Source organism: Myotis daubentonii, chromosome 11 (genome assembly GCF_963259705.1).
Source record: "Myotis daubentonii chromosome 11, mMyoDau2.1, whole genome shotgun sequence".
Taxonomy (NCBI): Eukaryota; Metazoa; Chordata; class Mammalia; order Chiroptera; family Vespertilionidae; genus Myotis; species Myotis daubentonii.
Genome location: NC_081850.1, coordinates 80,461,048 through 80,476,436, shown reverse-complemented (window position 1 = coordinate 80,476,436; position 15,389 = coordinate 80,461,048). Strand labels below are relative to the sequence as shown.

The window sequence follows — 15,389 nt, the reverse complement described above, 5'->3', positions numbered from 1 at the left end:
GCCACTCGCGGGCGCGGGGAGGGGTGCCAGCGATGCCATTGTGCAGCTCTGTGTGGGGAGAGACCGAGGGAGGCCGTCCCGGGCCCGGAAGGGAACTACAAGGTTCTCGGCGTCGTCCCCCCATGCCTTCTGCTGGCGGTGCTCTGCGAGGAGCCGCGGGCAGGCGAGGAAAGCGTGGTAAGGACTTGCTCCCGCCTCCGCTCTCGGGAGGGAGAAGGACCCGTGCTCATGCTTCTCTGAAGCTCCATCGGGCTCAGCCCCCTGGCCTGGGCCTCCCGCAGGCGGTGTCTGAGCGCTGACTCCGTGTCTCACCAGCGAGCCCCTGGCCTGGGCCTCCTGCAGGCGGTGTCTGAGCGCTGACTCCGTCTCTCACGGCTGCGTATGGAGATTTTGTGTTTCTCCCCAAGTCAAGCTTGGGGGTGTGTGGACTCCCGGGAATCCGTCCCTTTCATCCAGGTTCCGGTGTTTGTGGGCTTACAGCTGCCCTGCTGTTCTCCTCCCGGCCTTTTCACTCCCCGTCCCGGTAATATTAGTCTCTCTCTCTCTCTCTCTCTCTCTCTCTCTCTCTTTTTTCTAGGACAATCTAGCGAAAGGCTTGTCAGTGTCATTGATTTCACTACCCCACCCCCAAAGACAGCCTTTAGGGTAGCTGAGTCTCTCTACTGCTTTTCTATTTTTTATTTTATTTATCTGCACTCTAAGCTTTATTATTTCCTTCCATTTGCTGGCTTCGAGTTTAGTTTATTCCTTTTCTAGTTCCGCTAGGTGGAAGCTTAGCTTATTGATTTGAGATAGTTCTTCTCTCTTGATATAGTCATTTACAAATATATATATGTGTGTGTGTGTGTGTGTGTGTGTGTGTGTGTGTGTGTGTGTATGGTCATTTACAGTTATAAATCTCTCTCTGAGTGCTGGCTTCACTGCACCCAATAAGCTTTGGTATGTTTGTTTGTTTTTTAAATATATTTTATTGATTTTTTACAGAGAGGAAGGGAGAGAGATAGAGAGTTAGAAACATCGATGAGAGAGAAACATTGATCAGCTGCCTCCTGCACATCTCCTACTGGAGATGTGCCCGCAACCCAGGCACATGCCCCCGACTGGAATCGAACCTGGGACCCTTCAGTCCGCAAGCTGATGCTCTATCCACTGAGCCAAACCGGTTTCGGCTTTGGTATGTTTTGATTTTTAAAAATTTTTATTTTTTTTTTAAATGTTATATATTGATATATTTTTATTTATTTATTTTTCTTAATTGTCACCTGAGGATATTTTCCCACTGATTTTTAGATCAGGAGAGTGGAAAAGAGAAGAAAAGACAGAGAGAAACATCCATGTGAGAGAAACACATCCATTGGTTGCCTCCTGCAGGAGCCCAACCAGGGCCCGGGGAGGAGCCTGCAGCCGGGTACGTGCCATCGGTTGATTCTCCTGTGACCTGACCAGGCATCAAACCCACAGCTTTGGTCTCATGCCGACGACGCTCTAGCTCAGGGGTGGGCAAACTTTTTGACTCGAGGGCCACAATGGGTTCTTAAACTGGACCGGAGGGCCGGAACAAAAGCATGGATGGAGTGTTTGTGTCAACTAATATAAATTCAAAGTAAACATCATTACATAAAAGGGTACGGTCTTTTTTTTTCAATAGTTTTATTCATTTCAAACGGGCTGGATCCGGCCCGCGGGCCGTAGTTTGCCCACGGCTGCTCTAGCTCTAACCAACGGAGCTAGCAGCCAGGGCTGAATTGCTTTAGGTTTAGTTTGTGGTTGAGCACGGACCTATGAACCAGGAAGTCAGGGTTCAAAGTCATGTGTCTCTCTCACATCGATGCTTCTCTCTCTCTCTCTCTCTCTCTCTCTCTCTCTCTCTCTCTCTCTCTCCCACACACGCCCCTTTTTCTCTCCCATTCTCTATAAAAATCAATGGAAAAATATCCTCGGTGAGGATATTTAAAATAATAACAATAATAGAAACAGTGGTTCCTAAACCCAAGTGAGAGCCTGGCGTCCGTGCCTGTGTAGTGCACACACCCCACCAAGCCGATCCCTCCCGGAGCCCGTCCCGAGACGTCGAAAAATCTTTGCTTCTCTACGGGCCCAGCCCTTCCCCGGCCAGCCCTCTCTCCACTGCACCGCCAGGATTGCTTCTTCAAACCAGACTCAGCTGTACTGCATAATATTTACCTGTTTGTCGTGGGAAAAAGCAAATGATTAAGACGAAAAACGACACTAAATCGCCCACAAGCCTGGTGCCTACACTTCGCTGCCATGGCCGCAAAGCCGAGCACCCGGCCCCTCCAGCCTTGATTTTGTCCCAGGGCCCTGAGCATGGCAGGCACGCTGCATGCTTCCTGCTGCATGGTTCCTGCTGCATGGTTCCTGCTGCGTGCGTCCTGCTGCGTGCGTCCTGCTGCGTGCGTCCTGCTGCGTGCTTCCTGCTGTGTGCATTCTGCTGCGTGCTTCCTGCTGCGTGTGTTCTGCTGCATGCTTCCCTGCTGCACGCTTCCCTGCTGCATGCTTCCCTGCTGCATGTTTTCTGCTGTGTGCGTTCTGCTGCGTGCTTCCTGCTGTGTGCGTTCTGCTGCATGCGTTCTGCTGCATGCTTCCTGCTGCATGTGTTCTGCTGCGTGCGCTCTGCTGCGTGCGCTCTGCTGCATGTTTCATTTGTGATCCTCTGTGCTTCCCAGCCCCAGCGTGGCAGCCCCGTGGCAGCTGGTGCTTCCTCTTGCCCGCTGTTGTACCTGCCGTGCCAGGAGGCAGGAGTGTAGGGCACCTCCCCCTCCGTCGCTACCTCCGGAGTGAAGGAAGGAACGAATGTCCTATCTTATGAACGAGAACCCACACCTCATCCCCTGCGGCCATCCTCTGAGGCAGGTACTTATTATCCCCACTTTACAGAGGGGTAGGTTGAGATTCTGGCCGGCTGTCACCTGTCTTCTTGCCTCTGCGGCCACATTGATGCAGCGCAGCCCACGCTTCCACTCTGTGCTTTCAAGGACTCTACTGTTACTTTTGTGCAAATGACCGACGTTGGGGGCAGGAAAACCCCATCCCTCACTGGGGCCCCCCACACCTTTCTAAGACAACCACTTCATAACTCAGACTTGGGCCTCTGCTTCCTCAAGCACACCCCTCCACTCCCCTTCCGAAACGCAGGCTCCTGGAATGTATTTTTGCAGGTAAAACGTAAAACCCGATCTGGGTCCAAGCCGTGGCTCCGGCGGGCTAGCGGTTTCACCTCACTGCGCCTCCCTCGTCCTCTGTGAAGTAGGTCTCATAACCCCTCCCTCAGGGGATTGTTTGGAAACGCAGTGGGAATGTGTATGTGCAGCTTCTGCCCCCGTGCCCGGCACCCAGCACGTGACCAGGAAGTGATTGATCATTGGAAACCTCTGCTCCCCACCCCCAGAGTCTCTGTAGCTTAGACTTTGCTCGGTGGGAGCAGAAACTCCTTTTTTTCTCTAGTTCTGAGAGCTGACCAGTCTCCTGGGGAAGGATTCACAATAACTAAACTTTTACGAGACTGATGTATAACCTGTAAATACAGTAACATACCTGCTCTGGGCCTCCAGGGGCCTGCTGGATGAGGACTGCATGAGGAGTGAGGAGGCAGCTGAGGCCCCAGGCCCTGTCCTGAGCATGGGTTTAAGGCCAAGCGCCAGCTTTAAGGCCATGGCTCTCAGGCCTCCTGCAGGGTCCTGTGGGGGGAGCAGGGCAGCTGCCTTGCCGGCTGCACTGAGGTTTGCAGATGGAGGCTGGAAGGTGGGGCAGGTGGGCAGAAGAGAACATGCATTCATTCGGCAAATATTTCCTGAGCGCCCCGAGGTGCCAGACCTGCTGGCCCTGTGCATACAGAGCCCGGCCCTCACGGAGCTGCCACTCTGGAGGGGAGAAGCCAGTGAACAGGCCTTGTCAGTGAGAGCCCAAGGCAGAGCAGCAGCTGGGACCATGGGGGCCCCAGGCCCCACCTTTCCCACCAGCTTCCCCTCCCCCCCCTCCCCCCGAGCAGAGGATCAGGGCCTATTTTTGTCCCCCTTGACAGATGAGGAAACTGGGTTGGGGAGATTAAGTGGCCCAACCTCACGGTGTTGAAACTCCAAGAACTTGGGAAGGGAGAGACTAGTGGTTGGTGGGGACAGTCAGGGTCATCCAAGCCTCTTCCTAAGGCAGCTCTGCTTCTCAAGGGATCCCAGGGAGGCGCCCCGCACTGGGCCCAAGGAGGGGTGACCCTGGGCCAAGAGGCCCGAGGTAAGTGTCTGTCAGGTCGCTCCCCAGACTTCTCCAGCCGCAGGGAGGGCCACTGCACTAAGCCACCTGGGCCACACCTGAGCGGGCAAGCCGGACCGGTGGGCACGGGGAAGGGAGAGGTGGGACCGGGGTCCTCCCTTCAGAGCCAGGTCCCCGGGGATGCCCAGGTACCTGCTATGCTCCCGGGGGGACTCCTCTGGGCAGCGGAGGCCCAAGGAGGGTCACCAGCGTCCAGGGCATTCAGTCAGCAGCCTCGACAGCCTGGCTGGTCAGGGGCGGCTCTGCAAGGTCAAGACCAGGGGAGAGGCTTTGTTTTGGCCTCAGGGGGAAGGAGGTGGGGTGTTTTTAAGTGATTAAGTGGACCATCCTGTTGGCCAGAGTGCCCAGGCCCCGGGCGTCCAAGAGAATGAGACCCAGATGGCAGGATGGGGACGAGGCCTTGGGGATGAAACAGAAGTGGGGGTACCAAACCAGGGCTTGGAGAGGGACGCAACCAGGATGGTGGTTCTAAGGAACCAGCCTACAGACCCTCACCTTCCCGGACCTGTTCCCCCTGGAACCTAACAAGGCAAAGGTCTTCCCCAGCCGGGCCCTACTCTGCAGCCTCAGGGGCCGCAGGGGCGGTGGCAGGCTGGGACAGTTTGGTTTGGGCCTCTCCTGCAGAGTTTCCCACATACTGGTTCCGTGACCCAGAGCAAGCCATTTCACCTCCCAGAGCCCAGCTTCCGCCCCTGTAAGCCTGGGCAGACGGCCTGTTAGAGGGGGTGTGGGTACCCATCCCGTCTCTGGCGCTCATCGCTCATCGTAAAGACGCATGCATTGGGGCAGTGCAGCGCTTGCGCAACCTCAGATACACCCGGTGACCCGGGCTTGGCATGGGTCCAGCCCACGCTCGGAAACGCCACCTCGCAGTGGGCAGGGCCAGCGAGCACTGAGGAAGATGTGTTGTTTCTGACGTTTTTATGGGGGGTGTGTGTGCGTGTCTAATATACACAACATGCAGCTACCTTAATTTATAGCTGGGTACCATGTCCTTATGTATGCAGCGAGTAATTGCCACCTAAAACAAGATCCGAAAACGTGTCCACCAGCTGATCTTTTCAAATTACGGGAAAAGGGCCCGGGTCCTTGTTTTTATCTTTGGAGTCTGGAATCTCAGGCTAGGGACCTCAGATTCCATGCCTGCCCTCACTGGGCAGGTGGGGAAACTGAGGCTGAGGGAGAGGCCTCCCGGCAGAGGCGGGAACGTCTCCTACGCCTCGCCAGTTCGGGTACTTGGGCTCCCCACCCCCCAGGCGTTGTGTGCACGAAAGACGGGTGGGGTGGGTAGGGAGAGGAGGTGGGCAGATGGGGGCGGGGCCGAGCGCAGCTCCTCCCCCGCGGGGGCCGCCCCTGCGCGCGCCCGCCGCCCCGCCTCGCCTCCCGTGCGCGCCCCCGCCGGGCTAATTAGCAGCGCGGTTTGTTTACAAACAAGGGCGCTCTGCAGGTGCGCGCCGCCCCGGCTGTGCGCGGCCGGGTTCCAGGGCGACCCCAAACCCCGGGCTCGGAGACCCCGGATGCGTTGGGCGGCGGGCAGGCGGGCGATGGCCGCGCTCCCGCCATTTCCACGCCACCCGGGGGCACCAGGAAATTCGCCCGAGGAGCTCGTCCCCTGCACCGGAGGGCGGGCCGCCCGGGGTCTCCGCCCCGTCGCCGGGGTCGAAGGGGTGGGTGGGCGCCCCGCCCCAGCGCGCCCCCCGGGCCGCGTCTGCGGGGCGGGTGGCGGGCGGGGGCGCGCGGGGTGGGGCGCGGCGCCGGCGGGGCCGGGACATGTAGTCCGCGCGCCGCCGCCTCCCCTGGGCAGCCCGGGCGCGGTCCCGGCCGCGGACTACGACTCCCGCCAGGCTCCGCGGCGCAGCGCATGAGCCCCGCTCGGCTCTGGCGCGTCTATTATGCTGCCGGGGCCGGCGAGCCAAAGAGGAGCCGGCCGCGCGGGCCGGGAGGGGACGGCCGCCGGAGCCGCCGAGGCCAAGTACGCCTTTCTCTTGCTTCCTTGCGCGCGGGGCGGCGGGCGGCAGCGGGCCGGGCGGGCCGGGCAGCGCGGCCCCGAGTCCCCGGCGCAGGCCGCCGGCGCGTCCGGGGAGCCGGGCGCCCCAGCCTCTGCCGCCGCCGCCTTTGTGCGCGGCCACGATGCAACAAAGCGCGGCGGCCGCCCGGGCCCCCTCTCCTCGCCCTCCGCCCGCTCCCTCCCGGCTGGCCGCGTCCCGGGCTCGGGGACGTCGCCGCGTCCCGGGCTCGGGGGCGTCGCCGCGGCTGGGGCGCGTAGCCTGGAGTTGGCACGACCCGCGCCAGCCGGCCTCCCGTGCGCCCAGCCTCACGGAAGGGATTTTTCCCCCCTTTCCTCTGCCCGCCATCTTTTGGAGGGGAAACGGGGGAGGACGCGGCGGGGAAGGTGCGCGGCGCGTCCCGGGCCGCGCCGGGCGCTCCGGCGCCACTTTCTTTGCGCGCCCCGCCCGCCATGGTTCCCCGCCGCCGCCGGGAGGCTCGCGCTGGGGCCGTGGACGCGGCCGGGGCGAGGGGCGAGGCCAGGCCCGAGCCCGGCTCTGCGCGGCCGCCCAGAGTTAGAGGCCAGCGGGCGGCGTGGCTTAGGGCAGCGCCCTCCCAGAGTTAGGGGCCCAGCGCCGAGTTGGAGCCCCTTTGCAGGGTCGCAACAGCCGGGCCGGGAGGAGATGCAGTTCCCGTTTTGAAATCAGCCTGAAAAGCGCTTAATCCGCGTGAGGGCGAGTTGGAGCGGGAGGAGCGGGCGCTGCTGCTTTCCCTCCTCGGGGTGGGCCTGTTACAAGCCCATCGGGGAGCAGTGCTCGCCCCAGACCTCCGATGTCCACATGTTCCTCGTGAATAAAGCTGGGCGCTCGGGGAAGGCGATCCCCTCTCCACAGGTTGCTCCTGCGGGGGCAGGGCCGGGGGGAGGCCTTGGGAAACCTTTTTCTCGGGGCCAGGGGCAGTTTTGCAAAGATAAAAAGTGGGGGCACTGCACGGGGACCCCCTGGGCGGTCCCCTGGTTTATCTTGTGAGTTCTCTCCCTTGGGCCCAATCCCTGAGTGTCCTGCGACCCTCATTTTTGGCCAGAAGCTTTCTGTCCAGAATTTCATAACGTGCCCCCACCGGGTCCCCGTGTTAACCATGCTATTGGCTGCAGAGCTGGGGGTGCGTGTGTCCGTGGGCTAACTCCAGGCTGGAGAGGACCCCCGTCTCCAGGCCCTGCCCCTCCCCTGCTCCCCCTTGTCCCCTCCCCACTGAGGGCCGCCGGAAGGTTCTTTATCCCTTACTCTTCCCTGAAAAGTGGGGCTCTGTTCCTGGGTCCACCCAGTGGCCGGAGGAGAGCCTGGAGCCTGTGCGGGGTGTGGCATTCTTCTGGGCGAATTCTTCTTTTAAAGGCTTTTAAGGAGACTCCAGAGAAGGCCTGAGCCCCTGGGGGGGTGGGGTGGGGGAGGACATGAGCCCTGGGGAGTTAGGGACTCCTTTCCTGCCCTCCCTCGCAGCTCTGTATGCAGGCCTTTCATTTGCAAATAAAGGTCCGAATTCGCCCTTTTCGGCCTTGCGGCCTTGATGTGCTGGTAGTTACCGATCCGGAGAGACTGGGCACGCACTGTGCCTGGACGGGAGGTGGGGGCATTTCTCTGACCTTTCTGGTAACTTGGGGGCCCCATGCCTGGGCCTGGGCATCTGGAAACGCCTCCCAACAGCTCCTGGGGCTTAGAGGCAGCCCCGGCGGGGTCCAGGGAAGAGGGGCGCCTGGGGTGGACGGTAGGCACCTGGTGGTGGCGACTTTGTTTCCGGGAACTGGAATCATTGCTGTTCTACGGCAGCTCACGTGCGCCTGGGAAGTGAGCTTTGCATAAAGGGGTTTGTAAACACAGCTCCCGCCTTCCACTCCGCCAGCCTGCAGCGGAAAGTGAAAGTGTGTGTGTGTGTGGGGGGGGCCACCCCACTCACCTTCCACCCCGCTTCCTACCTTCCTATGGGCTGGCGAGTGGCCAGCCGACTGTGGTGAGCTGCGCGCCACTTCCTGGTTGTTGGGGGAGAGCGTGCATTCCCTCGGGGAACGGAGAGGGGGGGGGGGGTCCAGAGTGGAGTTGACTAACAGGTCCCGCCTAGGTTCCCTAGGTCCCCAGCGCCCGGCCTGGCTGGCTTCCTGTCCACGGCTGGTGGGCCTTGGTGTCCTGCGTCCCTTACTTTTGGCCAAAAGCTTTCTGCCCAGAATTTCATAATGTGCCCGCCCCCCCTCGCCCCCACACAGCTTTGGCGGGGAACTTGCCTGAGGCGGCTCTGCAGGTGTCTTGGTTTGGGGGCCGTTCTAGCGCTTGGTTCAGCGGTTTGGGTGGTGGGTGGCCTGTCGGGAGCCCTGCTCCACCCGCGGGCAGGCCCGGGTGCCCGGCGTCTGCGGGTGATGCCACCTGGCAGCACCCTTTCTGGAAGGGAAGCCGTGTGGCGTGTGGCGGAGGGCAGGGCCCTGCGGGCTGCACCTGTGCCATCGGGGAGCTTGGGGGGTGGGGGCTGGCGACTCCGGTCCGCCTGGGTGCCCTCCACCCCGCCTGCCCCCTGCTTCAGGAGGTCAGCAGGTGTCTGGGTCAGGGGTGCTGGCCACGGCCCAGGTGGGGACTGGCGCCTGGAGCTGCCTCGGTGTCCCCGTGGTCACGAAGCCCTCGGACGCCTGCACCCCGCCCGGGGCCTGCGCCCGTGCCGGCAGGGAAGCTCGGGCTCCTAAAGGCGGAGTCACGGGTCAGGATCCCCCGCAGGCAAGGGGGTTAGAGCAGGGACCACGAAACGGCCTCGGCTCTCAGCTCTCGGCTCTCAGCTCGGTGCCCTGGCCGTGTGCCCCTCCTGCCGGCTTTTAGCTGTTGTATGCGAGAACCAGGTCTAATCTGCCGCCTTTTTCACCTTTGTTGTTTTTGTGAGTCCTCACCCAAGATGTTCTTACTGGTTTTGGGGGAGAAGGTGGGGGTGGGGGAGACAGACAGACAGCAATGTGAGAGACACATCGCATGGGTGCCCCCTGCACCGCCCTGACCCAGGATCGAACATGCAGCCTCAGTACGTGCCCTCTAACCACTGAGCACACCAGCCAGGGCCCAGTTTACCTCCTTTTTAGGGTCTTTCCAGCCTCGAGCCAGAGCCGGCCAGGAGCTGTTTTGGGGGAGCCCCCTACCCCCTTGCCACAGCCCCTGCAGTGTGGGGACAGTCGTCAGGCCGGGTCAGTGAGGTGCTTGGGGAAGTGCTTGTCCAGCTCCGGGGAGTGTCCCCTGGGGCAGGGGCATGTCGGTGTCCCTTAGTCCGCGTTCTGCCACGTCACGGGAGCTGGGGGTGTGGCCGGCGTGGCGGCATTTCCAGGGTGATGTTTAGGAGGTGATGGCGGGGCCAGAGTGGGGGCTCGCGAGTGTCTTGTCCTGAGGACGTTGGCGGGCACTCCTGGTGCCAGCCCAGTGCCGGGCGGGGAGCGGGGCTGCGAGCCGGGCTCTGCTGGCTGCGGATCCAGATAAGGCAGGCACCCCTCTGCCCTGTCATCCCAGCTGCCTCCAGGTTGACCCCGCCACGTGTAGGTCTTAGGGGGGGAGATTCACATGACTGCGTCACTGGTCATTGTTGCCCGGGATGACGGGAGCCCCCTACCCCCCTCCACCCCGTGCAGGCAGCCGAGGGCAGAGGGGGCCACAGCGAGTAAAGCCTGCAGAACGGCGTGGTCCGCACGCCAGCACGTGGGCTGTAGTGAGCATCCCAGCCCTGGTGGCTGCGGCTTCGGTGGTGGGAGGGGTGCTGGCCTCTGGGAGCCCTTGGGTGGGGTTGTCAGTGGGGGTGGAGGGTGGGGCGGGGCCATGCTGTTGCCTACCAGAGACCCTGCTTTACCGAGGGCGGCGCCATCCTGGGTCCCACTGCGCCCGGCATGCTGTTGACCCCGCGAGGCAGCAGGAGTGAGGGGCGGGCAGGGGCCCTTTTTCGGCCGCATTTCCCATCTCCAGTGGAATGAGAGGGTCAGAGGCGTCGGTCGGGGCGGGGCCGCTGCCCGGGGCCGAGGACGATGCCTGGCAGAGGACCGGAACCCCGTGGGACACCCCTTCCTCCAGCAGGTCTGGAACGCCCCGTGGCTCTCTCCAGCTCGGGGTTGCCGATGCCTGCACGGGGCGGCGAGCGGGAAGGTGTCTGTCTGGGTGGCAGTCATGGGCGAGGCTGGGCCTGGGCGCCAGTGTGCACGCCACCCGAGCAGGTGGCCGGCGGCTGATGCCTTGGCTCCAGGTCTGCGTGAGGCCTGGAAGCTCAGGTGTCCGCCCCTCTCCCTCCGCAGCCCTGGGGGTCGGGTTCGGAGAGCAGGGCGGCCTGTGCAGGGACGGCTAGGCTTGGCGGGAGTGAGGGTGAGGGTGAGGGGCCAGGGGCCTCGTTGCGGGCAGCTGTGGCCTTCAGGCCCTGGTGGGTGCAGGTCCGGTGCTGGCCGCCCGGGTGCTGGTGGCTCAGCGCAGCACACGCTTGCTCCCGCCCCCTTCCTGTGACTGACAGGACCAGCAGCACCGGCACCAGGCACACCTGGCCGTACCTTTGTTCCAGAATTTTCCAGGGTCGGTGCAGCCTTAGGCGCCCTGAGCCTTGGTGCCCACAGGGCCGGGCCTGCCCGGCCTCTAGGGTGCTCTGCGGACGGCCTGGGCCAGGGAGGATGGTCCTCTCTTTCCTCCGGGCAGGGGGCGCAGGCCACGCCGTCCCCACTCACCTGCAGGCATTCCCCTTTGAGCCCCGCGAGGGGTCGCTGGGGCAGTGGTGGCCTGGTCTTGGGGAGGGGCCTGCAGGGGTGCCCGTGGGGCCGCTAGGCAGGTGTGATCTAAACCCAAGGGGCGCGGGGGCCCTGGTCGGGGCATCTTGCTGTGGGCAGAGGCCCCTCGGGCACCGCGTGCAGGCACTGTTTCCTGCTGGCCATGGCGTGCTCCCTGGGTGGGAGGTGGCGCCCAGCGCGGGGTGGGGGGGTCCTCACCTGCCCGGCTGCCCTCCCCGGGCCCCACGGACGAGGCAGTTGGCTCCGTCTGTCACTGGCGCCGCCCTGCCCTCACGGATCCTGTTTCCCGAGGCTGAGGCTGAGGCTCCAGGGTGGCCGCTGGTCAGAGTGCCTGGGAGGCTGGCCTGGCGCCTGGGGTCTGGGAGCCCGGGCCACACTCCGAGTGGCCCTCCCAGCTCCTGCCCCAGCAGGATGGTCAGGCTACCAGGGGATGGCAGTGGGGGTCGGTCAGGGGTGAGTTGCCTCGTTCAGGGCCTGGCTCTACCCCTTCACCTCTGAGCCTCCACCTGGAAGATGGAGCTCACGTGACCCCCACCACCTGGGCCAGGAGGGGGCACAAGGAGACGGGGCTGGAGTGATGCAGTGGGGAGCCCCCCTCAGGGGTACAGAGAGTGAGCCCCTCCCAGGAGCCTGTGCATCTGAGCAGGCGGGTGGGCGGGGAGGCCCAGGTGAGCACAGCCCGCCCCTTGCCCGCCCCGGGCCCTCCTTTGAGGTGGTGCTCGCTCCCTGGTGCTCTTCCTACCTCCACCTCCCCCTCCTGGGCACGGTCCCCAGTTCTCCCTCCCCGCAGGCCCTCGGGTGTCCCCAGGCTGGGTGAGGCCGCTTCTGTCCCCCAGCCCCAGCCCCAGCCCCAGCCCCAGCCCAAGGAAGGGCTCCTGGCTCTGGGCTGGGCCAGCCTGGGCACGCCCCCTTGGCCCAGCCCCGGCCCACCTTCCAGGCCTCGTCCCCTCCACCCCCAACCCCGCCTGGCTTGGCATCATGGCAGGAGGGCCGGTGCGGTTGCTGTCGAATTTTCTAGATTTTTTTAAAAAATTGATTTTAGAGAGAGGGGGGGAGGTAGAGGGAGAAGGAGAGAAACGTAGATGAGAGAAAAACATCAATCGGCTGCCTTCCGCACCACGCCCCCAACCAGGGAGTGAACCTGCAGGCTAGGCGTGTGCCCTTGACCAGAAATCGAACCCGAGACCCCTGCGTGCGAGGGCCAACGCTCTAATAACCACTGAGCCACCCTCCAGGGCGCCTTGGTGGTGGTAGGCCTCCACGTCGCTGTGTCTCTGTCCTTTACTGGCTCAGTTTGGGGCTGAACCCTAGGGGGGTGCTGGGGGGGTGCTGATCTCGTTTCTTCCTGGGAGCCACACTGGCCTCCCTGGTCTTGGAACGAGGCCCTGAGCCCCCACCCAGGGAGGGCGGCCGGGGGACAGCGGCTCAGTGGGGTGGCGCGCCCTTGCTTTACGCCGACAGGTGGGCCCTGTGGGGACCTGTCGGGCAGGCCCAGTGGGGCGGGTGTGGCCGGCCGGACCCCAGGGCGGACGCGGTGCTGTGCCGAGCGCTCCCTCTTGGGGAACGTGCCCTCCGCTTCCCCTTTAGGGACACTCGGGGCTGCGGGGCCGGTCCCCACGCCCGGGCAGCGCCCTCGGAGGAGACCCCGCCCCGAGGTACCGCCTGCTGACCGAGGCGCTGTGGGAGCCCCAATCCTGGCCGGACTGGTTGGTTTGTGTTTTGAGTATTTTTTTCAAAATAGAAATTCCTTCACACTTTTTTTTTTGTAAGTATCTTTATTGATTTCAGAGAGGAAGGGAGGGGGAGAGACATCCATCCACGATGAGAGAGAAAAATGGATCGGCTGCCTCCTGCACGCCCCCCGCTGGGGATCGAGCCCACAACCCGGGCCTGTGCCCCGACCAGGTATCGAACCCTGACCTCCTGGTTCATAGGCCGACACTCAACCGCTGAGCCCCGCCGGCTGGGCCTTCCACTTTTCTCTCTCCACGAAGGTAACACGTTCTAAGAAGAAAACCTATTTGTTCAGAAATGAAGCAGGAAGAGCGAAGGCAGCCTCGGGCGCCGGCGTGCACTGTGGGCGTGGGGGCCGAGGGGGCCCGGGTTCCTGCCGTCCCCCTGCCTCCCGGTGGGGAACCCCAGTCGGCCGGTGGGTCTCCTTTGCTCTTGTCCACACCTGCGGCATCGCTGTCCGGTCTAGAGAAGCGTCCAGGGGACAGGCAAGGCCAGGCTTGCAGGAGAGATGCCTAGAGGCGATTGGTCCTTAGGCCTGGCCAGGCTGGTGTGTGGCTGCACCCCGAGGCCCCTCTGCCTGCCCGGCCGCTGTGCTGCTCCTGGGCGCCCCCCAGGTCGGGGATGCCTCCCGTGGCCGTGGCCGGGGTTGGCTTCCTGCTCGGCCGCAGGTGTGGAGCCGTGGTGGGAAGAGGGAGGGAGGCTGAGGGCCGGGCCAAGCGTGTCCCTGAGTGAGCCGCTCCCATCTGTCCTTGAGCTTGGAGGAGGCCGGTCTGCACCTGGGCCAGCAGCCTTGGACCCTCCTGCGGGCCCCGTGTCCCCAAGGTCACTCTCGGCCCCTGGCTGTACCCTGCCCGTTTCCTGGCTCCCAGGGCCGTGTGGCAGGACTGGGTACCCATCTGACCCCTGGGGCTGACTGCACTGGGAGCCCAGAGCTGGGGTTGGCACCGGGATGCCTGGGGCTCTGGGAGGTTTGGGGAGGCCCTGGCGGGAGGTGGCGCTGGAGCAGAGGGCCTGAAGGAGGCGAGGGTGTGGCCATTGCGTCCCTGCAGCCAGGACAGGAGAGGAGCCACGGGGCACAGTGCGCCCTGCCGGCCAGGTGGGCGGCGCTTTCATGCAGAGGGTCTGAGTGAGGAGGGCCGACCCCCGGAGGTTCATGGCAATCCCAGCAGGAGGCGGAGGCGCTGAGACCGGAAGTGGTCACACTCTGGGCGAGTTCGGGTTTGCCCACCTGCTGGCCCTGGGCGCAGGGCAGCGAGGTGTTGATGACCCGGGCGCGTGCCAGGCTCGGGCTTTCTGTCTGGTGGTGAAGGCGCAGCCTCATCACCGTTGGCACCAGCCGAGACGGCTGACCTGCCCACTGAGCCACCCTGCAGACCGGGTCGCTGCCCCGGGGCTGTGAGGTCGAGGAGCGCGGGCGCCACTCACTCCGGGAGGCCGTGGAGGAGGGGAGCCGGGCTCCCCGGGTGGTCGGGAGGTTGGCGTGCGGGTGAGAAGTGCCTGGTGGATGGTGAGCCCTTTCCGCTCGGGGTGGCAGGGGCAGAGCGTAGGGTGCCAGCCAGTGTCTCGCAGCCAGCGCGGGGACAGCCTCAGCTGGCGTGCCCGCAGTCGTGGCGCAGACACGCCACATGGCCCATTGCAGGCTACCGACAGGGTGCTCACCAGCTCCGGGTTCCACCAGTGTCACAGCCTGGCCGCCATCACAAACCCACAGCCGTTCTCGCGGTTACGGTGGAACCTCGCTCGCTCGAGGGTCTGCCTGGCAGGCTCGGCTCTGCGGGGCGTCACTCTCTGCCTGTGGATCCATCGCTCCCTAATCCTTTAGGGCCTGTAGGATTGCCCGGCCCACTGCTGTGGAGTTGGCCCCCACCTGGACTGCAGCCGCCTCCCCCCCCTCCGCTGCCCAGGCGGCGCGTGCTCAGGTGGCCTTTCGCCGCCGTGTCTCTCTGTGCCCTGCTTGAGGCCCTTGAGTGGTTCTGTGGCAGGTGAGGTTGGCGTAACCAGGGCCGTGGGCTTTGCCACGACGGTGCGGTGTGCGGGGAGCTGGCGGTGGCTGGGCGAGGCGGCGGGGCCCCGGGTGACCGCCTTCCTCTGCTGTCCCTTCTCCCCCAGGTGCTGCCTGGTCGGGCCTGGAAATGGGATGTCGCGCCTCCGCGGGGAGGACGCGAGGGCCGCCCTGAGCCGCTGCCGCGACGGCCAGTGAGCCCGCCCCCGGACGATGTCCACCACGGCGGCGGCCGCCCCCACGGGGATGCCGGTGGCCACGGGCCCCGTGAACCCGCCCCCGCCCGAGGTCGCCAACCCCGCCAAGCCCGGCCGCAAGACCAACCAGCTGCAGTACATGCAGAACGTGGTGGTGAAGACGCTGTGGAAGCACCAGTTCGCCTGGCCCTTCTACCAGCCCGTGGACGCCATCAAGCTGAACCTGCCCGTGAGTCCGCCCGCCCCGCCCCCCCCCCGGCCCGGCCCCGGCTCGCGGACCTGCTGCGCTCCCGGCCTTGGTGCCCGAGACGTGGCTGATGCTGGTGCTGTGCTGGTGAGCCAGGCATGGCCCGTGCCTCCAGCGGGGGGACAGCTCAGGGCCCTTAGTGGCCAAGGAGAAGAGGGGCTACTT

General features: G+C 64.1%; 1 protein-coding gene across 5 annotated transcripts in view; it reads left to right on the top strand.

Moving 5' to 3' along the window:
* The window catches only part of BRD3 (bromodomain containing 3), a 39,947-nt gene that overhangs the window by 10,244 nt on the left and 14,314 nt on the right, over nt 1-15,389 (top strand). For 4 of the 5 annotated variants that reach the window (XM_059658444.1, XM_059658443.1, XM_059658442.1 and 1 more), the window contains exons 1-2: nt 6,103-6,259; nt 14,888-15,206. In XM_059658444.1, coding sequence (XP_059514427.1) covers nt 14,994-15,206 — 213 coding nt within the window. In that variant the 5' untranslated portion in view covers nt 6,103-6,259; nt 14,888-14,993. Of the gene's footprint in view, nt 1-6,102; nt 6,260-14,887; nt 15,207-15,389 lie in introns of those variants that run through there. The other variant, XM_059658441.1, reaches the window with a different exon arrangement.